This window comes from Anolis carolinensis, chromosome 5 (genome assembly GCF_035594765.1).
Source record: "Anolis carolinensis isolate JA03-04 chromosome 5, rAnoCar3.1.pri, whole genome shotgun sequence".
In the NCBI taxonomy this organism is placed as follows: domain Eukaryota; kingdom Metazoa; phylum Chordata; class Lepidosauria; order Squamata; family Dactyloidae; genus Anolis; species Anolis carolinensis.
This window is the reverse complement of record NC_085845.1, coordinates 110,255,226-110,282,447: the sequence shown is the minus strand read 5'-3', so window position 1 is coordinate 110,282,447 and position 27,222 is coordinate 110,255,226. Positions and strand designations below refer to the sequence as shown.

General features: G+C 39.0%; 1 protein-coding gene across 3 annotated transcripts in view; it reads left to right on the top strand.

Annotated features, from left to right (window-relative positions):
• The first annotated feature begins 606 nt into the window (after nt 1-606).
• The window catches only part of kcnip4 (potassium voltage-gated channel interacting protein 4), a 497,181-nt gene continuing 470,565 nt past the window's right edge, over nt 607-27,222 (top strand). Inside the window, exon 1 of one of the 3 annotated variants that reach the window (XM_062982162.1) lies at nt 607-719. Coding sequence is in view for 2 of the 3 variants with exons in the window: in XM_062982157.1 (XP_062838227.1) it covers nt 839-899 (61 nt within the window). In the remaining variant the exon portion in view is untranslated. Of the gene's footprint in view, nt 720-766; nt 900-27,222 lie in introns of those variants that run through there. The other 2 variants (XM_062982157.1, XM_062982151.1) reach the window with 2 other exon arrangements.

Genomic DNA, 27,222 nt, shown 5'->3' with positions numbered 1-27,222 from the left:
TAATAAGGAGAGATTAAGGAAAAGCCTATTAAACATCAAATTAGGTTATGATTTTACAAATTAAGCACCAAAACATCATGTTATACAACAAATTTGACAGAAAAAGTAGTTCAATACGCAGTAATGCTATGTAGTAATTACTGCATTTACGAAATTAGCACCAAAATATCACGATGTATTGAAAACATTGACTACAAAAATGCGTTGGATAATCCAGAATGTTGGATAAGTGAGACTCTACTGTACTGTAAACAATAAAAAATATTTATAAATAAATAAATAAAATAGCTCACCAGCAAATTCACCTGTGCTTTTAGAATGAGAATAATAACATGGGTTGCCTCATTTTTTTTTTTGAGGTTAAGAAAACTGCAGAACAGCTCCCCTCCCTTCAACAGGTGTTTAGAAGCAGGGATTCCAGTCAGGTGTTGCTTGTTCTGAAGGAAGATGGCAAGCAAGACCTGTTGGCATTTCCTCTGTGAGACAAACACTGAAGGGGCAAGGCTTCAAAGCTGGGATTCTGGCCACCTCCAAGAAACTATATACTAGAAGCATTTGATAGTCGGCTTGGGGAGAGGTGGAGCCAAGAGAGGAAAACTCCCGCGCCGCCCGTGTGGAGAATGAAAGCCCTGAAAGCAGGAGCAGCTGCAGGCGCGCGCTCTTCGCTTTGAGACGGGCCCGCCTCTTTGGCAAACTCAGCCCCGGTCCTGCCTTCTCAGGTGAGACGAGAGGGCTGCCTGTCGCACACTCGCGAGCCAGAAACAGCAGCAGCAGCAGCTCAGCCTGGAGAGGAAGAGGCGCCCAGGGTCTCTCACTCCCTTGCCTTGCATCCTCAGCCATGAACAGCCGGAGAGTGGCCAGCATCTCGGCGCAGCTGGAGGAAGCCGGCTCCACAGGCGGTGAGGCTGCCAGAGCAGCAGCGAGGGAGGGCAGGGGGTTGTTTGTTGTGCTTTGGCTCTGTTTGCTGCTGCTGTTGTGTTCATTGTGCGCTTGTGGGCTTCTTAACCTTCTGCCCCTGGCCTTGTGCCACCCTCAGCCTCTCTTGCTTGAGCTTTGCTGCTCCTTCTGGCTTTTCCTTGGTCCTGAAAAGAAAAAAAAGTGCCAGCTTGTCTGACTTCAAAGGGCCACTCTTGTCTGCCTCTCCATCCAAGTTGTTGATACTATGTGTTGTCGAAGGCTTTCATGGCCGGGATCACAGGGTTGTTGTATGTCTTTCGGGCTGTGTGGCCATGGTCCAGAAATATTCTCTCCTGACGTTTCGCCCACATCTATGGCAGGCATCCTCAGAGGTTGTGAGGCATGGATAAACTAGGCAAGGAAGGTAAATATATATCTGTGGAGAGTCCAGGGTGTGACAAGAGTCCTTTGTCAGTTGGTAGCCAGCGCTAATGTTTCAGTATATTTATTTACAGCATTTATATTCCGCCCTTCTCACCCCGGGCGGATCACATTGCAGACATAAAGGCAAACATTCAATGCCATGACATAGAACAGAGACAGAGACAAGACGCAGGCGAGTGTGGAGAGTCAAAACTCAAATCAGAACAGTAGATGGGAAGCAACACTCTGAGGGCAGAGGAGCCCCAAGGACGGCTAATGACTCTGAACAAAGGATGCTCTCCAGGCAAGAGACAAACCTTTCCAATGCTAATTAGGGTGATTAACTGAAACATTAGCGCTGGCTTCCAACTGACAAAGGACTCTTGTCACACCCTGGACTCTCCACAGATATATATTTACCTTCCTTGCCTAGTTTATCCATGCCTTACAACCTCTGAGGATGCCTGCCATAGATGTGGGCGAAACGTCAGGTGAGAATACTTCTGGAACATGGCCACACAGCCCGAAAGGCATACAACAACCCTGTTGATACTATGTCACACTTGGTACAGGATGATTTTTCCATATCCAAAGTGGTCAAAGGCTTTTATGGCCGGAATCACTGGGTTGCTGTGAGTTTTCCGGGCTGTATGGTGATGTTCCAGAAGCATTCTCTCCTGATGTTTCACCTGCATCTATGGCAGGCATCCTCAGAGGTTATGAGGTGGAAACTAGGCAATTGGGGTTTATATATCGGTGGGTGCAAGAACTCTTGTCCGTTTGAGGCAATTGACCACCTTGATTAGCATTGAATAGCCTTGCAGGTTCAAGGTCTGGCTGCTCACTGACTGGGGGAATCCTTTGTTGGGAGGTATTAACTGTACCTGATTGAGTCATGTCTGGAATTCTCCAGTTTTTCTTTATTTACTGTCCTGATTTTAAGAGTTATTTTGTTCATTTTTCATGGTTTCCTCCTTTCTATTGAAATTGTCCACATGCTTGTGGTCACTGAAATCCACATCCATTTATGTTTAGTCTGCATCGTATTGTTAAACGTTTTTAATCCCAATATTTGTCATCATTTTGCTCACAAAGCAAAGTTTACGTACGTTTCTGTTTCATACAGTAATCATCATTTTATGCATGCAGCAAAGTTTATGTACATTCGTCTTATACAATACACATAGCTTGAATGTAATTATACACACACACATATCATTTTGTGCATAAAAGCTTATATACATTGGTGTTTCATAAACTACACATAGCCAGAAAGTAATTTTATATACTTTAATGATTTTGTGCATGAAGCAAAGTTTGTAAACATTGTGTTGTCGAAGGCTTTCATGGCTGGAATCACTGGGTTGCTGCGAGTTTTCTGGACTTCATGGCAATGTTCCAGAAGCATTCTCTCCTCATGTTTCACCTACATCTATGGCAGGCATCCTCAGAGGTTGTGAGGTTTGTTGGAAATTAGGTAAGTGGGGTTTATATATCTGTGTAAGGTCCAGGGTGGGAGAAAGAACTCTTGTCTGTTTGAGACAAGTGTGAATGTTGGAGTTGATCACCTTGATTAGTATTGAATAGTCTTGCAGCTTCAAAGCTTGGCTGTGGACAAGTTTACATAGGGACCACAAAACACAGCACCCAAACACGAATCAAGAAACATGAAAGACACTGCAGACTAATTCAACAGAGAAGTCAGCCAGAGCAGAGCACTTGAACCAACCTGGACACAGCATATTATTTGAGAACACAGAAATGCTGGACCACTCTAACAACTACCACGTCAGACTACACAGAAAAGCCATTGAAGCCAACAAGCTTGTGGACAATTTCAACAGAAAAGAGGAAACCACGAAAATGAACAAAATTCTGGCTACCAGTATTTACAAACTCTAAAACCAGGATAGTAAATAAAGAAAAACACTCTGAAAACAGGGGAATTCACATGAAACAATCAGGGCCAGCTAATAATCTCCCAACAAAGGATTCCCCCCAGGGAGGAAGCAGCCAGGCTTTGAAGCTGCAAGGCTTTTAAATGCTAATCAAGGTGAACAATTGCAACATTCACACTTGCCTCCAACAGAAAAAAGTTCTTTCTCCCACCTTCCACAGATATATAAACCCCACTTGCCTAGTTTCCAACAGACCTCCAAACCTCTGAAGATGCCTGCCATAGATGTGGGCAAAACATCAGGAGAGAATGCTTCCGGAACATGGCCATACACCCTGGAAAACTCACAGCAATCCAAAGTTTATGTGCATTTATGTTTTGTGTAACATTTTTAATCTGTTTGTGCATAAAACAAAGTTTATATACTGTTACGTTTCATACAGTACACATTAGCTGGAATGTAATTTTATATAAAAATTTTAATCATTCAGTGCAATAATCAAAGTTTGTATACACGAAACTATCCAAAAGCAAAGTGTCATTGTCTTGTTGAAGGCTTTCATGTCCGGAATCACAGGGTTATTGTGTGTTTTCCAGGCTGTATGGCCATGTTCCAGAAGTATTCTCTCCTGATGTTTCGCCCACATCTATGGCAGGCATCCTCAGAGGTTGTGAGGTATACATCACAACCTCTGATGATGCCTACCATAGAGGTGGATGAAACATCAGGAGAAAATACTTTTGGAACATGGCCATACAGCCTTTGAGCCACTTGTGGGAACAATTCTGAAGTATTTCAGGATTCCCGATAAGGGATGTTCAACCTGTATTTGTATCTTAGCACACTTCCTTGAGAGAATTTGTCTCTAATGGAAATGGTAGAGAATAAACTGAAGGCTGTGAATAGAGGTTCCAATTCTGCCATCTGCTCCTCCAGAGTAGTGCCAAGTAAACCATGAGTGCTACTCCTCTATGCTTGCTGTCTATACCCACATCTTTTGATTCACCACCCTTGGAACTAAAATGACAAGAATCTTATCTGCCTTTAACTGAAATGTAGGAGCTGCAGTGGCACAAATGGATTAAACCCTTATGCCGGCTGAACTGCTGACCTGAAGGTTGGGTTGTTGACCTGAAGGTTGCCGGTTCAAATCCATGAGATGGGGTGAGCTCTCATCTGTCAGCTCTAGCTTGTGAAGACATGAGAGAAGCCTCCCAGAGAACACATCTGGGCATCCCCTGGGCAACGTCTCTGTAGATAGCCAGTTCTCTCACACCAGAAGCGACTTGCAGTATGTTCTCAAGTCACTTATGGTATGATTTAAAAAACTGCAATTTGGCCATTTAGAAACTGAATAGACAATGTTTAAGATTCAAAACAAAGTGAGGCATATTTGTATTTAAAAGCTCAGGAGGAGGACTAATTAAAATGTTGTCAAATCTAATTTATAGGCATCTTGTGTTTTCTCATACTCTTTATCAGATGATGACCCTCAGGTATATGCATGGAATCATTCTGAACAAACTTACTGGAGAATGAATTACATTTTGCTCAGTGGGATGTCTAATTCAATGTGGGTAGAATAACACTGTTAGCAAGTCAGTCTGGGTAGTGACTGAAAATACCATGTTGGAAAGCCTGGGATAAACTGGTTGTTTCTCCTTTTTGCCACCATCCCAGATTTCTGACCAGGACGTAATAGGAATGCCACGGTGCATTGCAGCAAACTGGCAAATGATCATGAGTTTGTGACATTTGCTATTGATTTCCATGGGCCTTTGTTCAGAATAACGGTAGCTTTTCACAGATGAGTATTTCTTTAGAAAGAAACCTGTTTCATTCAGGTATGGATGTGCATATTTTGGAGTTGCTATTTGGAGAAGCTTGTTTCAAACATTGTGTGACTCATGAACCATCACTGAGAACTGAATAGAAGGCAGATTTTTCCATGAAGTGTGTTTTCCAAATATTGTTCATGACAGACAATAAATTAGTTTGTTTCTCCTTCTAATCTAGTCCTCTCAGAGTCTGCACTGACAATTTTTTGGTACGATCATCAATTGATGTGACCGTTGTGTGTGACACATTGAACTTAAAAGGAAACTAAATGGCACCGAACAACTTAATTTTGATATGGGTATAAACATATGCTTCAAAACAAGCCTCCTAATGTCCTAAAGGTCATTCAATTCATTTAGAGCTTTCCTGTGACTTAAGAAATCTGATAAGGACAAAACAAATTTTACTATTATTTCTTTTCTCCAGAAAGAAGTACTTTTTAGGGGCTTTGGAGAGCACACATATGTATTATAAGCCTTCTTAGCTAAGTATTTTTGCATTGAGCTGCAAAGGTAATTTAAAGTTGTTCAGAGGAAAAGACAGTCAGTCACCTCCAAATAAAAGTTGGCTTTGCTATATGTTTTACATGTTTTAACCATTTTAATTTGTATTTGATTTTAGCAGTTAATTGTGTTATGTATTGTTGATCTTTGTATAATTGTGGCATTAATATAATAATAATAATAATAATAATAATACAAAATCCAGCATATATATCTCATTTGCTGTGTCATACTATGTCTTTGTGTCAATAATAATACGTAATAATAGTAATACTAATAACTTTATTCTTGTATCCCGCCTCATCTCCCTGAAGGGACTCAGGGTGGCTCACATGGGGACCAAGCCCAGTAATACGCAATAAAATACATCAACATAGATACATTTAACTTATAACATGTAAAAGCAAAAACTTTCAATAAAATCAAATAAAAACAACTCGACAAGGTGCAGTGAGCGTATTCAGAAATTGGAGGCAGGCGGTTAAAATTACATATGTGCAATAACTGGCAGAACACCAATTAGATGGACCAGAGTAAAGTGGAGTATACCCTGTTTCCCCTAAAATAAGACATTCCCAGAAAATAAGACCCAGTAGAGGTTTTTTTTGAATTGCTAAATATAAGGCCTCCCCTGAAAGTAAGACCTAGCAAAGTTTTTGTTTGGAAGCATGCCCGCTGAACAGAACACCAGAGCTTGCAAGATTGGTAAATGTACATACCATAGAGTGTTGTACATGGAAATATTGGTAGTAACAAGAAATTTTTGATAGGATTCAGTTTGTCTGGTTATGCTGGTTTGTGATGACAACTACTGTACAGTATATAATAAATGTTCATTTTTTTTGTTCAACAATAAATGTGAATTCTTCTTCATGGAAAAATAAGACATCCCCTGCAAATAAGACCTAGCGCGTCTTTGGGAGCAAAAATTAATATAAGACACTGTCTTATTTTTGGGGAAACACAGTAGGTGCGTATAGGTGGAGGCACATTGAATATTTGCCAAAATTGGAAGCTTCTCTGAGTCCCCCTCGGGGTGAGATAGAGCGGGGTAGAAATAAAATAAAGTAAATACAGTAGAGTCTCACTTATCCAACATAAATGGGCCAGCTGAACGTTGGATAAGCGAATATGTTGGATAATAAGGAGAGATTAAGGAAAAGCCTATTAAACATCAAATTAGGTTATGATTTCATAAATTAAGCACCAAAACATCATGTTATACAACAAATTTGACAGAAAAAGTAGTTCAATACGCAGTAACACTATGTAGTAATTACTGTATTTACAAATTTAGCACCAAAATATCACGATATATTGAAAACATCGACTACAAAAATGCATTGGATAATCCAAAACGTTGGATAAGCGAGTGTTGGATAAGTGAGACTCTACTGTAAATAAATGTCTCCAGCACAAAGAAATGTAGCATACAGGGTTCCCAGGGAGTCATCTATCCAGACAGGGGGGGAGTGCCATTAAAAAGCAAAGATAAATAACATCTGTAATACCTAATAAAGGCAGACCCAAGTTATGAACAATATAGGTTCTGTAGGTTTGTTCTTAAGTTGAATTTGTATGTATGTTGGAACAGGTACATTTTTCTAAGTATATCTGTATACGTATATGTGTATATATAAATGTTGTGGCGGGAGAGAGATTGAGAGAGAGAGATTGTATTTTGGATAGCATAGGGAAGGGCTAACACTCCTGTGGTGTTTATTTTATCTGAACAGGTGTCTGTGCCCCTGTTCGGAAGATTTCCCCCCATTTTCTGTCCACGTGATAATTGGATTTTGAAACATTTGGCTTGTTGTGGAAACAAGGATAAGTGAGACAGCTTCAGTTGAGACACTTTTTCCCAGGAGTGAATTTCCTTTCTGAGGGGTAGATTTATAATAATAATAATAATAATAATAATAATAATAATAATAATAATAATAATAATAATAATAATAACAACAACAACAACAACGTTATTCTTACACCCCATCTCGTCTCCCTGAAGGGACTCGGGGTGGCGCACCTGGAGACCAAACCCAGAATACAACAGCAAAATGAATTTGAAACATATAAACATATAAAATCAAAAGGCATATAAAATACAATAAAACATACTCACAACTGACCACAACTGAGATAAAGTTATTTATCTCACTTCTCGCCAACACATTTATATTTGGCAGAATAGCAGCTTGTAGTAATAATAAAGTGATATATTGGAAACTATTTACTTTGTGTACATATAATCCATGTGACAGAATTTGCAAAACATGCTCTTAATAAAGTAGCAAAATAACATTATGATTGGAGAAAGGTGAGCGCAACTTCCATTAGTGAATTAAAACAGATGAGTGAATTAAAAAGTGAACTAAAACACAAGCTTGTTTTCTGCTGCTCTGGAGACTAGGACGTGGAACAACGACTTTAAATTACAGAAAAGGAGATTCCAGCTGAACATTAGAGAGAACTTCCTCACTGTGAAAGCTGTTCATCAGTGGAACTCTGTTCCGGAGTGTGGTGGAGTCTCCTTCTTTGGAAGCTTTTAAACAGAGACTGGATGGCCATCCATCGGGGTGCTTTGAATGCGATTTTCCTGCTTCTTGGCAGGGGGTTGGACTGGATGGCCAACGAAGTCTCTTCCAACTCTATGATTCTATGCACGAGTAGGATTTGGATGCATGCCAGTATAAAGTGCAGTTTGCAAAAAGGGCCTGGCCTTTGCCAAAGAAAGCCGCCAACACTCTATTATTTCCCTGTCCTTGGAAGTGTAATATTGTTTGCAACAAGCTATTTGGTGCCAGGTGGAGAGAGCTGCATTGGCCTTGAGGTGGAAAAGACAAAAGACATAAAAAAGAACAGAAAAATTTAAAGACTATGTCGGTCCACTGATGGTCTTAAAATATAGTGGCTAGACATAGTGATAATGTTGAAACTTTGTTCACTTTTAAAAGCAATTTTCCATTCTGCGTGGAAAGATATTACATTGTTTTAAGAGAGAGAGAGAGAGTTCTGTTTACGGCTGCCTAGGACTAGTTGCACTATTCTTTGTTTTGTTGCTCTTGTTTCTTTTCGGAATTTGCAGAAGTAATGGTGGATTGTTTTATAATAAAATTAAGTGGCACAATGGGTTAAACCACTGAGCTGCTGAACATGCTGCTCAAAAGATCGGTGGGTCAAACCCAGGGAGCAGAATGAGCTCCCGCTGTTAGCCCCAGCTTCTGCCAACCTAGCAGTGTGAAAACATGCAAATGTGAGTAGATCAATAGGTACCAGTTTGGCAGGAAGGTAACAGTGCTCCATGCAGTCATGCTGGCCTTATGACTTGGAGGCGTCTACTGACAACGTTGGCTCTTCGGCTTAGAAATGGAGATGAGCACCACCTCCCAGAGTCGGACTCGACAAGACTTAATGTCAGGGGAAAACCAAGGAATAAAGAGGGGAATTGCGGGCATTTCCACTATATCAAACCAGTAACACAAGCAGTAAAGTTTTCATGCAGAAAAAGGGATCTTGTTCATTTTGAAAAGACAATGGAACAGCAGATTTTTTAATATGGAATTTTAATTTAAAAAATGCCAAACAGATATATTGCTATGCACAGATAACTTTGCGCGACTGACAGGAAAATAAAATTCTTTTACAATGTGTTACCAGCTATAATCAGTGAATATGGTAAGAATCCAGCATTTGTGTATTCATCCCTGATGCTGCTCACTTCATAAATAAAAAGCTGGAGAAAGGAAACAGAAAGGGAGGCATGGGAGTCTAGATCCAATACTGCAATAGGTTTTGAATGTGATAGGGCTTTCTTCTCAACCTCTCCTCTCCCCCATAACATCAACCCTCTATGGCAGTGGTTCTCAACCTTCCTAATGCCGTGACCCCTTAATACAGTTTCTCATGTTGTGGTGACCCCCAACCATAAAATAATTTTCGTTATTACAGTAGAGTCTCACTTATCCAACGTAAACGGGCCAGCAGAACGTTGGATAAGCGAATATGTTGGATAATATGGAGAGATTAAGGAAAAGCCTATTAAACATCAAATTAGGTTATGATTTTACAAATTAAGCACCAAAGCATCATGTTATACAACAAATTTGACAGAAAAAGTAGTTCAATACGCAGTAATGCTATGTAGTAATTACTGTATTTACGAATTTAGCACCAAAAAATCACGATATATTGAAAACATTGGCTACAAAAATGCGTTGGATAATCCAGAATGTTGGATAAGCGAGTGTTGGATAAGTGAGACTCTACTGTACTTCATAATTGGCATTTTGCTACTATTATAAATGGTAATGTAAATATCTGATATGCAGGATGTATTTTCATTCACATTCACAAATACCCAATACACACAAATTTGAATACTGGTGGGATTGGGGCAGGGAATGATTTTGTGATTTGGGAAATGTAGTTGCTGGGATTTATAGTTCACTTACAATCAAAGAGCATTCAGAACTCCACCAATGATGGAATTGAACCATTCCTGGCACACCGAATTCCCATGACCAACAGAAAATACTGGAAGGGTTTGGTTGGCATCGACCTTGGGTTTGGGAGTTGTAGTTCACCTACATCCAGAGAGGATTGTGGACTCAAACAATGATGGATCTGGACCAAACTTGGCACAAGTACTCAATATGCCTAAATTTGAACATTGCTGGAGTTTGGGGAAAATAGACCTTGACATTTGGGAGTTATAGTTGCTGGGAATTATAGTTCACCTACATTCAAAGAGCCCCTTGAACCCCACCAACAATCAAATTGGGCCAAACTTCCCACACAGAGCCCCCATGACCAACAGAAAATACTGGTCTTTAGTGACCCCTCTGAACCCCCCTCACGACCCCGCCCCCCAGGTTGAGAAATGCTGCTCTGTGGCACTTTAAAACCTGCTCCATAGGGTTTTCCAGGGTTTCTGGAACAGAGATGTGCAAAGTTGGGAAGAGTAATCACTTAGCAACACCATTGCCAATAAAAGTACCTTCAACAGAATAACTGCGTTAGAGTCTAGCATGAGTTCTTTCAACCATAGGTAAAGGTAAAGGTTTCCCCTGACATTAAGTCCAGTCATGTCTGACTCTGGGGGCTAGTGCTCATCTCCATTTCTAAGCCGAAGAAACGGCATTGTCCGTAGACACCTCCAAGGTCATATGGCTAGCATGACTTCATGGAACGCCGTTACCTTCCCACCGGAGCGGTACCTATTGATCTACTCACATTGGCATGTTTTCAAACTGCTAGGTTGTCAGGAGCTGGAGCTAACAGCGGGCACTCACGCCGCTCCCGGGGTTTGAACCTGGGACCTTTCGGTCTCCAACTCAGTGCTTTAACGCACTACGCCACTGGGGCTACTTTTTTCAACCATATTTGGTGACAAAAAATATTCCTATAAAAAAACTATCACTTATTGATGGAAGGTTGATATAAGGGTATTAATATTGTCTACTTCCACCTCCGGTGGCTCAGTGTGTTAAAGTGCTGAGCTGTTGAACTTGCAGACCGAAAGGTCAGAGGTTCAAACCCGGGGAGCAGAGTGAGCACCCGCTGTTAGTTCCAGCTTTTGCCAACCTAGCAGTTCGAAAACATGCAAATGTGAGTAGATCAATAGGTACTGCTCCGGTGGGAAGGTAACGGCATTCCATGCAGTCATGCCGGCCACATGACTTGGAGGTGTCTACGGACAACGCTGGCTCTTTGGCTTAGAAATGGAGATGAGCACCAACCCCCAGAGTCGGACACGACTGGACTTAACGTCAGGGAAAACCTTTACCTTTACTTTACTTCCATTCAAGTTCTGGAAAGACATGGCAGTCATAGTGACTAGCCTGAGCTCCTACTGTTGTTTGCCAGCCGTGTGCATAGAGGTGGGGGACAGCATGGACAGAGTAGTGTCTTAATTTGGTCATATTTACCTTGGACACATGAAGAAGTTTGCAGGAATCCCCCTTTAATTACTGTGATAGAGATTAACAGATACAATCAGATGAGCTAGAGCAAGGGTCCCCAATTTTTTAAAGTTACTGGCCAGTTGGCAGTCCCTCTGACTGTTGGGGGACAAGATATAGGTATTAAAAAATGAACAAATTCCTATGCAGTCAAACTGGCAAATCAACATACACATAGAATACAGGTTAGCAAATACAGTAGTCTCTCATTTATCCAACACTCGCTTATCCAACATTCTGGATTATCCAACACATTTTTGTAGCCAATGTTTTAATACATTATGATATTTTGGTGCTAAATTCGTAAATACAGTAATTACAACATAACATTACTGCGTATTGAACTGCTTTTTCTGTCAAATTTGTTGTATAACATGATGTTTTGGTGCTTAATTTGTAAAATCATAATCTAATTTGATGTTTAATAGGCTTTTCCTTAATCTCCTTATTATCCAACATATTCGCTTATCCAACATTCTGCTGGCCTGTTTACATTGGATAAGCGAGACTCTACTGTATATATAAACGAATGGATAGTGAAAGGCTTGGGAGGTTGCCATTTCCAACACTTTCTTACTTTTCTTCCTTCACTCTGTTTCTCATTTCCTCCTTTCTTCCCCCTCTCTGCTTCCTTCCTTTCCCCCTCCTCATCCCTCCCTATTTCTTTTCCCTCCCTCCTTCATTTTCTAATTCCCTCTTCTTTCCGTCTTTCCTTTCCCCTTCTCTCCTTCCCTCTTTTTTTGCCTCCCTCCTTCCTTTCCCCCCTCCCCTTCCCTCCTTTCTTCTTTTCCTTCCTGTCTCCTTCCTTCTCCCTTCTTTCCTTTTCTTCCTCCCTCTCTCCTTTTTTTCCTTCTTCCTCCTCCCTCCTTTCTTTTTCTCCTTCCTTCCTTTCCTTTTCTCCCTTTTGCCCTCCTTCCATAGTGAGGGTGTCTGTGTGCAGTATTGTGGGGGCAAGCTTTGTACACTAGCATGGGGTTGTGCACAATGGGGGTCAGCATGCATTGTAAGAGCTGAGGAAGAGATCTTGGCAAGCTTTAGTTTGGGGACCCCTTAGGTAGAGTCTTCTGGAGTGGAAAAAAACAATGGCTTCTTCATGAATAGAACATGAATCATAGATTGTTTACGTTTTATTTTTATACCTGTTAAATTTGAAGGTGAATCATATTTTAAAGCCTTTGTTCCATGATAGGCTTTTTAGAAAAAGTATTCTTTAAGATACAACGATGAACGTTAAAATTAGATGCTGCATTAAAAACATACTGTGCAAAGAAAACCCATTTGCAATTAAATATGCAGGTGCTAATATATGCAGATCATGACCATCAATAGTTTGTAGAAGATGCTTAAATGTTCTCTCTCTAGCCACTTTCCTTTTTATGTTCCCCTTGCCTATCTATCTATAGCTGCTCTGAGTCTCATTTGGAGAGATAATGATGATGATGATGATGATGTAACTGCAAAAGGCCACCCTTCTGGGATCTGTGCGCATCATCCGAAAATATATCACACAGTCCTAGACACTTGGGAAGTGTTCGACTTGTGATTTTGTGATACAAAATCCAGCATATCTATCTTGTTTACTGTGTCATACAATGTCGTGCCAATAATAATAATAATAATAATAATAATAATAATAATAATAATAATAATAAAGTTACAGAGAATAAAGATGTCAAGCTACTCTTTGACTTCCGAATTCAGACAGACAGAGTTTTGGAGCACAATACTCCGGACCTCATGATCGTGTTAAAAAACGAAGTATGGATTGTCAATGTTGCAATCCCAGGTGACATCAGGATTGAGGAGAAACAACTGGAAAAGTTGACACGATATGAGGATTTAAAAATCGAATTACAAAGACTCTGGCACAAGCCAGTCAAGGTGGTCCTAGTGGTGATCATGGGTGTAGTGCCTAAAGACCTTGGCCTGCACTTAAACACAATCGATGCTGACAAAATTACCACCTGCCAGCTGCAGAAGGCCACCTTACTGGGATCTGCATGCATTATTTACCAATTCATCAAACAGTCCTAGACACTTGGGAAGTGTCCGACATGTGATCCTAAACAACAGCCAGCAGAATGTCTGCTGTGGACTCATCTTGTTGTGTTCCAAATACAATAGAGTCTCACTTATACAACATAAACGGGCCGGCAGAACGTTGGATAAGCGAATATGTTGGATAATAAGGAGATATTAAGGAGAAGCCTATTAAACATCAAATTAGGTTATGATTTTACAAATTAAGCACCAAAACATCATGTTATACAACAAATTTGACAGAAAAAGTAGTTCAATATGCAGTAATGCTACGTAGTAATTACTGTATTTATGAATTTAGCACCAAAAAATCACGATATATTGAAAACATTGACTACAAAAATGTGTTGGATAATCCAGAACGTTGGATAAGTGAATGTTGGATAAGTGAGACTCTACTGTAATAATAATAATAATAATAATAATAATAATAATAATAATAATAATGATAATAATACAGCATATCTATCTTGTTTGCTGTGTCATACAGTGTCATTGTGTCAATAATAATAATATTAATAATAATCTATTCATCTATCCATGTGAAATTGTGTATGTATGTATGTATGTGTGTATATTCCGGGATGGCTCCTACATGACTTGATGGATCAGGACCAAACTTCATATAGACAGCCATCATGTTCCAACTTAAAATAATGGCAGAGTTTGGGAGGGATTGATAGAGGAGGATGGGAGTTGTAATCCCCCTACTTCCAGAGAGCTGTGTAAATCCAACCAATCATTGATGTGTATCGAATGTGCCTTTTGTGATGTTACATGTGCTTTGGTAATTGAATGATAAGATTCTTCATCTTTGTGCCTTCATTACATGCTTGGTTTGTTAATTTAATGCATTTAATTCCATTCTTTCTTGTGATCCTGAACTATTTGGAAACAAGCAAAGATTTTGGTATTTAGGACAACTGCATTTTTTTTTAAAAGAGTACAGTTCTTGTTTGCTTTGACTGCAAATTCCAGAAGATATCCCATGATACAATTCCTATCTTAGTTAAGTTCCATGCTGCATTGCAGGTTTCACAGGGAGAATATGAAGTAGTTTTCCCTAGGCCAGTGCCAGGGGCTGTTTTTAACTTCTCCAATCCCCTGATAACTTGTCATTTCAGGGAGACCCTTCCATAGCATTTAGGGGGCAAAACATGCTCCAGGAAAAGTGTTTTGCAGTTGGACAATATATTCTTAGGGAAGCTTTAGGGGACCCTTAAGAATAAGATTGTTTGTTCCCTTAAAGTCTACTTGTGGTCAAGCATTAGGACCATGGAGAGCACCATCCTTAGCATTATACAGGGAAAATCAGCATAGATCCTGATGCCGTAGCATACGTTGCTGATACTCTTGAAGCATGTACCTTTGCATACTAGAGAACTGAAATAAAGATGTGTCAGGCAATTCGGGGAAATACAGTAGCCCAGATAAAATGAGATTTATTTATTTTTTTGCTGATACTGCTACTAGGAAATGCAAATGTATTTGCCGTGGCCACCCCCAGCTCCTTCAAGATCAAGCCAGTCACTTCAAGAATACCATCCATCCATTTTGCCCTTGGTCGGCCCCTCTTCCTTTTCCCTTCCATTTTCCCCAGCATCATGATCTTCTAGCTTTCCTGTCTTCTCATGATGTGGCTAAAGTACTTCAGCTTTGCTTCTAATATCCTTCCCTCCAGTGAGCAGACGGGTATTATTTCCTGGAGTATGGACTGGTTTGATATTCTTGTGGTCCAAAGCACTCTAAATTTATTCTAAATTTATTTAGAAATTTATTTAGAAAAAGCAAAGAGAGTTAGTCATGGAGTATTACTTTGGAAAGAGACTTTTATTCAAATCTTATACCTTAAGCCAACTTCTGTGGATAAGCCCCCTCCCCTTTAAAAATAAATAAAGCAATTTGTGTCCAAATATCTGACTTTAAAAAAATAATCTAGAGTTTGTAGACTTGAAAAAGAACCAGTAACATCCTTTAAAAAAAGGGTAAAGGTTTCCCCTGACGTTAAGTCCAGTCATGTCTGACTCTGTGGGTTGGTACTCATCTCCATTTCTAAGCTGAAGAGCTGGCATTGTCCGTAGACACCTCCAAGGTCATGTGGCCGGCATGACTGCATGGAGCACCGTTACCTTCTTGCCGAAGCGGTACCTATTGATCTACTCACATTGGCATGTTTTCGAACTGCTAGGTTGGCAGGAGCTGGAGCTAACAGCATGCGCTCAAGCCGCTCCCGAGATTTGAACCTGGGACCTTTCGGTCTGCAAGTTCAGCAGCTCAGCGCTTTAACGCACTTCGCCACCGGGGCTCCTTTAGTGATCACTTATAAAGCCCTGAACAGATCGGGACCCGCCTACCTTTGCGACCGTATCTCCTCCTATGAACCTGCACATTCTCTTCGTTTGTTGGGGGAGACCCTCCTCTCGCTCCCGTCTCCGTCACAAGCATGGTTGGTGGGGACGAGGGACAGAGCCTTCTCTGTGGTGGCCCTCCGGATCTGGAACTCGCTCCCAAAGGAGATTAGGCAAGCCCCCACCCTGGCAGTATTTTTAATGTCAGGGGGAAACCTTTACCTTTACTGGATATATCTCTGGTGATAACCAGTTAACAACCTAACTACCACTAGGAATGGAAAGAATATTCAGGAAATGGTTGAAAAACACACTTTACTGAGTAATGGTGAGTACCTTTGCAGTTAGGACTTCTTCCATGCAAAATCTGCACATAGTTGTTTTTGCATAGAAAACAGTAACAGTATTATTGGCATGAAAAATAATGTTTTAATTCAGACATATTAAAATGCTGTAATTGAGGATCTTTATGTACAATTAACACATTGCCGATATACATTTTTTTGCACAGGAATAAGTATTTCTGCATTAAAACCATTGCATGTTCTGAAAAAGTACATGGCACATTTGGAGTTCTTTTTTGCACAGAAAATACTGATTTCTGTGGAAAACGACCACATGCAAATGGCAATAGCCTTTAAAATAAGAAGAAAATTGCTGAAACGACTAATTGCTAATTATGAAAAGTAGTTTAGTGAAGAATTACATCCCCAGCTACCACTGATTTTCCTGAGCAGTCTTCTAAGCTGCTCATGTACAGAAACATTAGAGCAGCCTAAACTGGAAGTGCTTTCACCATAAATAACTACACTTTCTGTCAAGGACATGCTGAAGTTTTGACTGACAGAAGACAAATCCCTCTCTTCCCCATTTTGCTGTCCTAGTCCTCCTTTACATTTTAGGGTGAGGGGGAAAATCAACTTTATCCATGTTTTCTTATTGAGTACAATATTTTAAAATAATGATTCTTCTTCAGCTACCTCCCACAGATCCATTATTGTCATAATCCTATTCAAGAGTCATAGACCTATATAACAAATTCAGTTACTGTTGGACATCCTAACCCCTTGGGAGAAGATGGCATACATATCAAAAATTGTAAGCTAATGAGACATCTCATCACACTGAGTCTTACATTGGGTGTAAATGATCAGGAGCTCAGCCAGAAGACAATGAAGAAAGTGAGTTATACTTAGCCAACATAAGAACAAGGAAGATACTAAAGCTACTGAAATAGTATATGAAAAGAACAATTATTTTTAAGAATGAGGATTATCTCCCTTGTTGTCTTGGTTTAATATAAAATAACTTTTGTTTTGTTTTGTTTTAATAATTGTGTGTTGACTATGTGAACATTAATTGGAGATAGTGATGCAGTGTTGGAATACTGATACAATGTTAATTAAAAATAATTGGAAAGCAGTACTTCTGAAATAAGAGCCTGTAGTTATTGCTTGTAGGATTCAATTTAAACCAACAAGTACAAGGTCTCAGATTAAGGTTAGTTTAGATTTGTAGAGTTAAATCTTCCTTTTTATGTTAGATTGTTCGGATTTTGATCAATCTCATTCCCCCAATTTTAAATGATTAATCATTGGGAATTGGAAAGATGCCTAGAAAAGCAAAACAATGTTCTACGTTTCAAAATTTCTTGTTTACATGTATGTAATGATACAAGACTACCAGTGCTTACTGTACCAAGGCTGTTTCCAAAAATGTTTATCTACTGATGACAGATTCATTTTTGTGGAGAGTATAGGGTGATTTATTTTGGAGAAGGTGCCGTCTATTCCTTACCAACTCTCAACAGACATTTCCACAATATGACAAAAGGACAATATATAGTACAACAGATTGCATAGATCCAGGACAGCAGCTGCCAAATTTGGCCCAAAGGGCAACTTGAAAAAAAAATGAAACAGAAGATTGTATGAAAAGCTCTTCCACTGTGGTATCTCCAGTGCCAGAAACAACCTTGCCTGTTTTGTTTCTACCTGTCAGGCTACTGTTCAAGACAGAAAAGCAAAATCGGCTTGAAAAGAAAAATGCTGAATGTTCTATATGAACAAACCGTGCACTGACTGCCAGGAAGCCCCGGTGGTGAAGTGCGTTAAAGCACTGAGCTGGAGACCGAAAGGTCCCAGGTTCAATCCCCAGGAACTGCGTGAGCGGCCACTATTAGCTCCAGCTCCTGCCAACCTAGCAGTTCGAAAACATGCCAATGTGAGTAGATCAATAGGTACCTCAATAGGTACCGCTCCGGCGGGAAGGTAACGGCGCTCCATGCAGTCATGCCAGCCACATGACCTTGGAGGTGTCTATGGACTACGCCGGCTCTTCGGCTTAGAAATGGAGATGGGCACCAACCCCCAGAGTCAGACATGACTGGACTTAACATTAGGGGAAACCTTTATCTTTACCTTGGCTGTACACAGTAGAAGACACTAATTCTAAATTACATTTTGGAGGAACAGTCTTCTGTTTATTAAAGCCTTTGCAAAAAATGGTGGATGCACTTGATTTAGAGTGCCAGATGTAACTACTGAAAAATACCCAATGTCTGGCCACATTTGCAAGTTGTAAGGTGCCAATTTTCTTTCTGTCTGAAATATTATGTAGCTTCCATTAACTGAAAATATGAGGAGTACCTTTAGAGGAAAACACAGCTCTATCTGAAGGTTATTTAATTTGCGGTTAAATCCCACTCACTTCAGGACAGAAGTTGCAAACGCCACCAGGGGCTCCTAAGATATATCCAAGAAGTTGTATGTGTTAATGTGGGATTTGTGTATTGATAGTGTTTAAATGAAATTTGTGTCTTGTCTGTATTGCATACTGATTGCATCATCCAGAGCAGGGGTCCCCAAACTAAGGCCCGGGGGCCGGATGCGGCCCTCCAAGGTCATTTACCTGGCCCCCACCCTCAGTTTTATAATATAATATTTTATATCAGTTTTAATAATATAATATATTGTATATACATATAATATTATGTTATACAATAGAATACTAATAGCAATACCATATAATAATATTAATTATATGTTATATATTACATCTATATATATAAAAGAGTGATGGCATCACGGCGACCCACAAAACAACAAAACTACAGGCCTCCCAACCTCGAAATTTGACAACACAACCCATCATCCACGCCTCTAGGTTGATACAACGAAAAGAAAAGAAAAATAAAGTCCTAATTAGAGGGAGAGGAATAATTGCTTTTATCCAATTGCTGCCAGTTACAAGGCTAAGCTCCTCCAACTTGGTCTCCTAGCAACCCAATAAAAATAATAAAAAACACTAAAAATTGATACAATAAAATACTATAATAACAGAAAATAACTAAAAATAATACAATAAAATAATAAAATATAATAAATAAAAACATAACTTACAATAAAATTAATTAAAAAAATGCAAATAACGTCAAATAAAAACTACACAACAATTTTTAACCAATACCACCACCACTTTGCCACAGCAATGCGTGGCCGGGCACAGCTAGTATTATATAATAGTATAGTGGTATAGTTCAATATAGTAATATATAATGCTAATATTGTGTTATGCTAATAATATAATATTTTGTATGTACATACAGCTGCTCTGAGTCCCCTTCGGGGTGAGAAGGGTGGGAAATAAATGTAGTAAATAAATGCAGTAAATAAATAAATAATTTTAGACTTAGGCTCGGCCAAAGTCTGAAATGGCTTGAAGGCACACAACAACAACAATCCTAATTAACTTGACTATCTCATTGGCCAGTAGCAGGCCCACACTTTCCATTGAAATCCTGATAGGTTTATGTTGGTTAAAATTGTTTTCATTTTTAAATATTGTATTTTTTTTAGTTGTTGTTGTTGTTGCACTACAAATAAGACATGTGCAGTATGCATAGGAATTTGTTTTGTTTTTTTTAAATGATAATTCGGCCCCTCAACAGTCTGAAGGATTGTGGACCGGCCCTCCGCTTCAAAAGTTTGGGGACCCCTGATCCAGAGTGTGCTATAGTCTGGAAAGAGTTTATTGCTAAGAAGCTGTGATGTCCTTGATGTGTGGCTGGAGCTGGGGAGTATCCAGACACAAGTGTTTGTGCATTACTGATTGCATCAGTTCAGTTCAGTTCTGAGTTGAGTTGAGTGCTGTCTGCCTAGGTGTTAAGTCCTGTGTTCGTCTGCAAGTCTGTTTGTCTTTATTACTGCTTTCAGTAAAACTTGTATATAGTTTTACCAATGTCTCTGATGTCTCTTCGTTCAGCGTTCCACTGATTCTATCCAACTACTGCTGTGCTGCAATTACTCTGACAGTATGATTCTATGAAAGAGACCACTTGAGCCATCTAGTCCAACCTCCTGCCATGTAGGAACAATGCACAATCAAATTATCCCTGACAGATTGCCATCCAGCCTCTGTTTCAAAGTTGCTGTTCAATTCTTCTCATCTCAAAACACAATCAAATTGCTGGCTTTAACCTTGGAAGCTTTATACCAGTGTTCATAACACACCAGATTTTGGAAACACTGCACAAAACAAAATGTGTGCTTTGAAGAGGTAGTAAAACGCCTAGTATTCAAGTGCAGTTTTGCTTTGAAAAGCCTCTCACAAGCAGCTTAAAGGCAAGAATGGGTGCTCCTTATATGTTGTGTTTTAAGAGGAAACTACTTATATTTTTATAATTTCCCAATTCTTTATTTTAATTGCACAGTGGTATAGAAATACTTTGTATTTAAGTTTTTTGGGAGCTCTCTGACTCACAGAAGGCATACACACAGCAGCTGGCATTCCAGTTTCCTTTTCATTCTTGAAATGTTGAACAACAAACATGGACTTTCCCCAAAACATCCATTTATCACTTTCAGGTAAAACCTTTTTCAAAAACAACTTGACACATAAGCTACTTAAAAGAATTGGGAAGTAAACTAACTTTCTGTTTCCCCATATATCAACAGTCACAAGCAATTATATGGAAAAATAAAAGAGGGTGACAGTGCCTGACAAATGTAGGGTATACAGAGGAGGGGGAAAATGTTAAAATCTCCAAAGGAGATTCAATCTTTGAATTGACACATTTAGGAGAAAAATGCTAATTAATTGAAAGATTATTTGGAAGAGTGGCTGCACGCCTATGCAGACTTACCAAGGAGTGGCTTCCATTTAACACATTATTTAATTCTCAAAGAAATTTTAAAACCTTGAATTGCCAATCTGCAACTCTGTCAGAAGATACTGTCAGGGGTGCTTTGTGCTTTTCCTGCATGATAGGAGGGTTTGATAGGATGGCCCTTGTGGTATATTCCAACTCTAGGATTCAATGATTCTATACTTCAGTAGGATTTCATTAAATGTAATATAAATGAGCTTCTGAATAACTCTGTGCTGTTCTGCTCTATGGGTCAAGAGTCCTGGGTATATTTTCCATGTAAGTTGAAAATAAATTTACTCTGGAATGTCCTCTTCAAATTGTCCTTTAGATGCTAAATATTCATCAGATGATATGTTTGAATATAATAAATACTCCACCAGTTAATATTTTAAATCCAATATTCTGGGCTATTTAGTATTTGATTTTCTTTGATAATTAGCAATCCACAATACAAAGGACAACATTAAGTAGTATTGCACATCTGACTGCTAAATTATATGCATTGTCATTCAACACTTAGCAGCTTCTAAGATTCCATATTACACACTGCTAAAGTTGGCGGATTTGACTCTATAGATGTAAAACTTCTGGAAATTTTAAAACTGAAGGGAAATGTTTTTTCCTGTTTTTTCCAGATGGAAACAATTAAAAAGACAACTAAAAAATGTACAATATTGACAAACTAAAGTTTAAATGTCTCTTTGTTACTTCAGGAACATAAAACTCATTATGGCTTGGAATAAATCATGATTAGAATATTAACAATATGGTTCATTTAGCAGTTTGCCTGCCCTCCATTTACAACCATGTGATGCTTTCCGTCAAAGATATCCTGGATTGCTGCATCCCACCAGTGGTCATTCAGGGTGCATGGGGACCTGTTGCTCCATGCTCTGTTCTGTTGTGGTTTCCCCCCTTTTTCATCACATTGGGGCGGGAGGCACATTTTTGGCAGCTCGACCCATCTTTCCTTATGGAAAAATAGGGAGCCTGCTGTTGTCTTGTAAAGAAGTATGAATTTTAGTTTACAGATGCCATGTTTAATTGTGTGGTTATGTTTTAAAAGGGTAAGTATTATTGTTATTGCATGAAGGGAATAGCCACCTCAGCACTCAGAGGCTGGTTGCCATGGAGAAGGGGGCAGAGCCAACTGGGTTAGCTAAAGAGAGAGCAGAATTTGGAGGGAAACTCAGTCTGGGCTCTGTTGAAGCTCAGGGAAGGCTGATCCTAAGTTAGGGGATCAGGGAGACTCAATTGGTCATTTTGAGTCAATTTAAAATAAGTTTGGTGACTTATTTTAAGGTAGTCTGTAATCGGATGAACTACAGGGAAGACTGATTCTCAGTTGGAGAATCAGGGAGGCTCAAGTGCTTATTTGAGTCAGTTTAAAATAAGTCATTAAACTTATTTTAAGTTTGGTGACTTATTTTAAGGTAGTCTGTTTCCAGATAAGGAACAGATAGGCTGTGATTGTAATTCACAGGGTGACTGCAAGTTTAAGGCAGTAGAGAAGGAAGTGATACTTTAAGGAATTTGAAACACTTCAATATAGCTTTGCAACTGTTAAGGAAAGTGCCTCTAAGTGAGAATTGTAACTATTAAGCTTGTGCCTGAATAAACGTGTTATTGTTCCTTCAAGCATCTCAGTCTCTGTCATATATACACATTAAGAATAAACAAGAAGAAGAAACATAAAATTTTGAAAGTCTCCTCTCTAAGTAGCTAGTGGCTACGTATTCCTATAGTGGTGGCAAGAATTGATGATCCCCTTGACATCTGGTGGCCACATTATAAACATCTTTACCTCTGGTGGCAGCGTAAATAAACATCTTTAATAACTGGCGGCAGCGGATATAATAATAATAATAATATAATATATAATTAAAAACAACATCCATCTCCACATCTCCACAAATTGGTGTCGGAGGTGGGATTCAAAAGGATTCCCCCCTTTCTGACATCTTTACATCTGCTATCACCATTTTTTGCGATGGCAGCAACACTTTGGCCATGGAGCCACCCCGGAAGTAGTCATGGTGTGTTTGATGGGAGCCATTGGGTTCTGTGGCTTAAGTCCAAAAATACCGCCAAACAGTCCAAAATACGTTATGTGTGAAGAGGTCCATAGTGTCTAAAGAAAACAATAAAAACAAAAGAAACCATCAACATTAATTAAAGAGATAAAATAATTATTGAAAATCTATTCTAGTTCTCCATAGTGTTAAGGAGATATTCATATTAAAAGAACTGGGGGAGAAAAAAAGAAACCATGACTAGGAATTGCCATGATACAAGACAATATATATAATCTTACATAGTCACACATCTTACATAGTTTTTAGAAATATCATGGCATTGGAATAAACAGATGAATGTTTTTTACTTTATTCATCAAGAAAAAAAAATCTCAAAATACATTTTTCCAAAGGTAATGATTTTAGATAACATCTCTGCCTGGATCAAGACTGTTGGTGACACTTTAGTATCGATGAAATCAATCAAAGTAAAAAGCTTTTTCTTCAGATATTTTCATCATTTTTCTGTTGAATACTTTTCTATAATCTATAAGTTAGATTCACTTAAATTTATGTCAGTAAAGCAGCTCGTCCATGTTTTGAACAGCCAGCCAGAAGTGATAGAAATAAACCAGTTGAAGTCTCACACTTTGTAAAGCTTGCTGTTCTTATTCATTTATTTAATAAAATATTTAAGACCCTTTAGCCTCCTCTTTTTTGTTGGTCCAAATGACTTTGGCCAGCAATTACTATGAGAAGTATCTCCCCACGCTTACATTGGCTCACTTACAGGGCAGCGCTAATGGGATGCCATATCAAACCCAGACATTGTTAGACATCGCCTTTACACTAGTCCTGACATATGTTAATGTAATTGTACACGTGAGTTATTCAGAGGGAACCGAGCACAGCATATTCTGAACACTTGCTGCTTCTCTTGGATGAGTTTGTAATTGGATACCAGCACCTCCATATTACAGTGTTGATGAGAAGTTCAATCATGCATGTATATATTTAATATGAATTCCAGTATATCATTATGAGATAATATAGCATTAATGGAAGAAGAAGAAAAGTCAAAAACTTTTCATCTGATGAAAAAGGCACTGCCTTTCAAAATAAGTTCCAGTTTAAAGAGTCAGGTTATACAGCGGGCTTTCAGATACATGACCCAAATATAGATAGATTTGGGAATATTTTTAAATGCATAATAGTTTTTTTAATACTCGTTTGTCTCTGATTTAACAAGGTAGGACATCAGCCTTTTCGACAGAGAAGGCTAATTCTCAGCACAGTTTAAAACCCCTGTTCAAGTATTTTTAATACAACTGCAAAAAAGTTACAACTTCTAAAAAATCCCTCACAATACAATAGTTCTAAGGGCCCAGGACTAGAAACATTTAGCTGTATGTGCTTCATAATTTTAGCATACTTTATGGACAATGTATAATTTCTATATATTAAAGAGTGTTTTAGATAACTTTTATACATTTCAAGCTGACTGTCCTCATTCATACACAACTGTTCTGTCTTCTGTCATGGAGGAATTTTATAGATGTCAAAAATTTTCACAACCCCTCTTAATTTCAGTTTCTATTTTGCTGTTGTGTAGCAGTCAATAAATATGTATAGCAACTTTATGTATCTATCTATCATGTCAGAAACAAATTGAGGGTACAGTTATGATGTATTTTAAAACAAAAACAAAAACAAAGTTAAATACTTGGCATTATACTAGATTTACTTTGACCAGAAGTTGGCCACTTGTAGAGCCTCTGGTGTTGTTCCTCCATTGAGCATGTGGCAGAGCTCAGGTTGCCTTGTAGTAAGCAGTCTGCGGTTTGCTCTTCTCCAAGCTGGCATGTTGTGCACTCCATTTTGTAGTCCCATTTCTAATGATTGGCTCTGCATCTTGTGGTCCCAGAACACAATCTGTTCAGCGCCTAGTCTTCTGTGTGCCCAGGAGGGTGTTTCTCATCCGGTATCAGCCATGGATTGAGGTTCTGAGTTTTAACCTGCCACTTTTGGTCTTTTGTATAGCAACTAACAGAACTGCTATACCATACACAGCAAGGCAGATAAGCAAATAAATTTCTCTTAAAAAACGGATGTTTGTTTATGGTTAAACTACATGTTTTGGACCACTGTATTCACTTTTACAGTTGGTGTACCAGTACAGTGGCCTAAAGTGGTCCCAAAGTCCGTGTTAAAACCCAAGTAACTGCTTCAACAAATGAATTTCTATGGTGCTGGGGAGTGGGACATCGAGCAAGGATGCAGCTAGCCCTTTCCTAGCAGCAGGGAATTTGCTTTAGGAACACCCACAACTGATAAAGCAGCACATCATATCTCAAGAGTCTGCACATTTGTGAGGCTAATGATGTGTTTTGTATTCATGCAATCATGCATACATTTTCAAAACTCAAATAATTTATGCTATTTAAGTAATGTGCTAAAATGTTTCAGTAAAAATGTGTAGAAGTGGTTGGACTTCAGGAAAAATATGCACATAAATGTGTACAACTGAGAGAAAGCATATGGAAATACTTAGGATGGCCTCATGGTGATCATGCAGCATATCCATATCTGAAAATTGATCGGATGGTCTTAACGCTGTATACAGACACTGGGAGTGGAAGGGAGAAATATTCTGTAATGGTGTGTGTATTTTTTGCCTGCATACATATTTCTGTCCATTCCCTGTCATATAATCAGAACAAAGAATGAAACAGATTCATGGAGGACAGGGATCTCACAACTGTTGCCAGAATAGCTGCAAGGAACCTCCAAGGCAATATGCCTCTGCATGCCAAGTATGAAGGAATAGTATTAGGAGAAAACTCCACTGTCCTGTTTGTGTATTTACCAGAAATGTTGGACCGATCATGTTATCGGAGACAAAATCTCCTCTTTTTCAAGCCTTCTTATTTAAACAGACCTTTTAACAGGTTGGGGGGGGGGGGGTTGCAATGGAGATGATGGTTCTTAATCTGTAAGATATTTTAATTTGTTTTTAACTCTCTGCACTAAAAGTTTAAGTGAATTATTAATTAATACTTTTTAATGTTTGTACTACTGGTTGTTTTAATATACAGTTCAATCTGCTTTGGGTTCCATGTGGGAGAAAAGAGGGATATAAATAAATAACAGGGTTGATGAACCTTTGCTCACGTTCATTCACAGATCTTCATGCATTTTACTGGTTCTCTATTTATATTTCATCTCATGTAGCACGTCCCTGAAATAACACTAAATCATATCAGACACTGGTGCCTATCGCCGGTGGCAGAATATTTCTCCATTTCTGCCACATGTTTTTGTAAGAACATAACATGCTAGTTTAGCATATGATCTACTGCTTGTTACATCAGAAATGGAACTTAATTTTCAGTATGAGACAAGAGCTGGAAAAATCCAGACTTCACAATAATTGGGAAAAGGTTTGCTCTCATTAATTCAACTTAACGGATGGCTGTCATTAAAATGACTTTCAATCCCCTGTTTAGAATATCATTTTTATGGGCTCCTTTTCATTTAATACTTGCTGGATCATTTTTAGAGAAACCTTTCATCTTAAAGGTTTAATCATGAAATTTACTTGGAAATACACTTGCAAAGGTTTACTATGTTCTTGCCTGATCTTGAGAAAAGTGAACTAAGCCCTTGCTCAAAATTTCTATGTACATTCACAAGTTTGCAGTCTGAAAGTGATTGTTTTGACAGTGACAGGCAGACATTGGATATGACTAAAACAGTCAAACCTTTCTAATTATTCCTTGCCTATGAAATACATGTGGCTATGGAAAATTGACAGGTTTTTTTCATGTCAGGAGCAACTTGAGAAACTGCAAGTCACTTCTGGTGTGAGAGAATTGGCTGTCTGCAAGGATATTGCCCAGGGGAAGCCCGGATGTTTTGATGTTTTTACAATCCTTGTGGGAGGCTTCTCTCATGTCCCTGCATGGAAGTGGACCTGATAGAGGGAGCTAATCTGCTCTCTCCCTGGGTTGGATTCGAACTGGCAACCTTCAGGTCAGCAACCCAACCTTCAAGTCATTAGTCCTGCCAGCACAAGGGTTTAATCCATTGTGCCACTGGGGGCTCAATTTACAGGTGACTTGAAGGCACACACATAAACACTTTAATTATT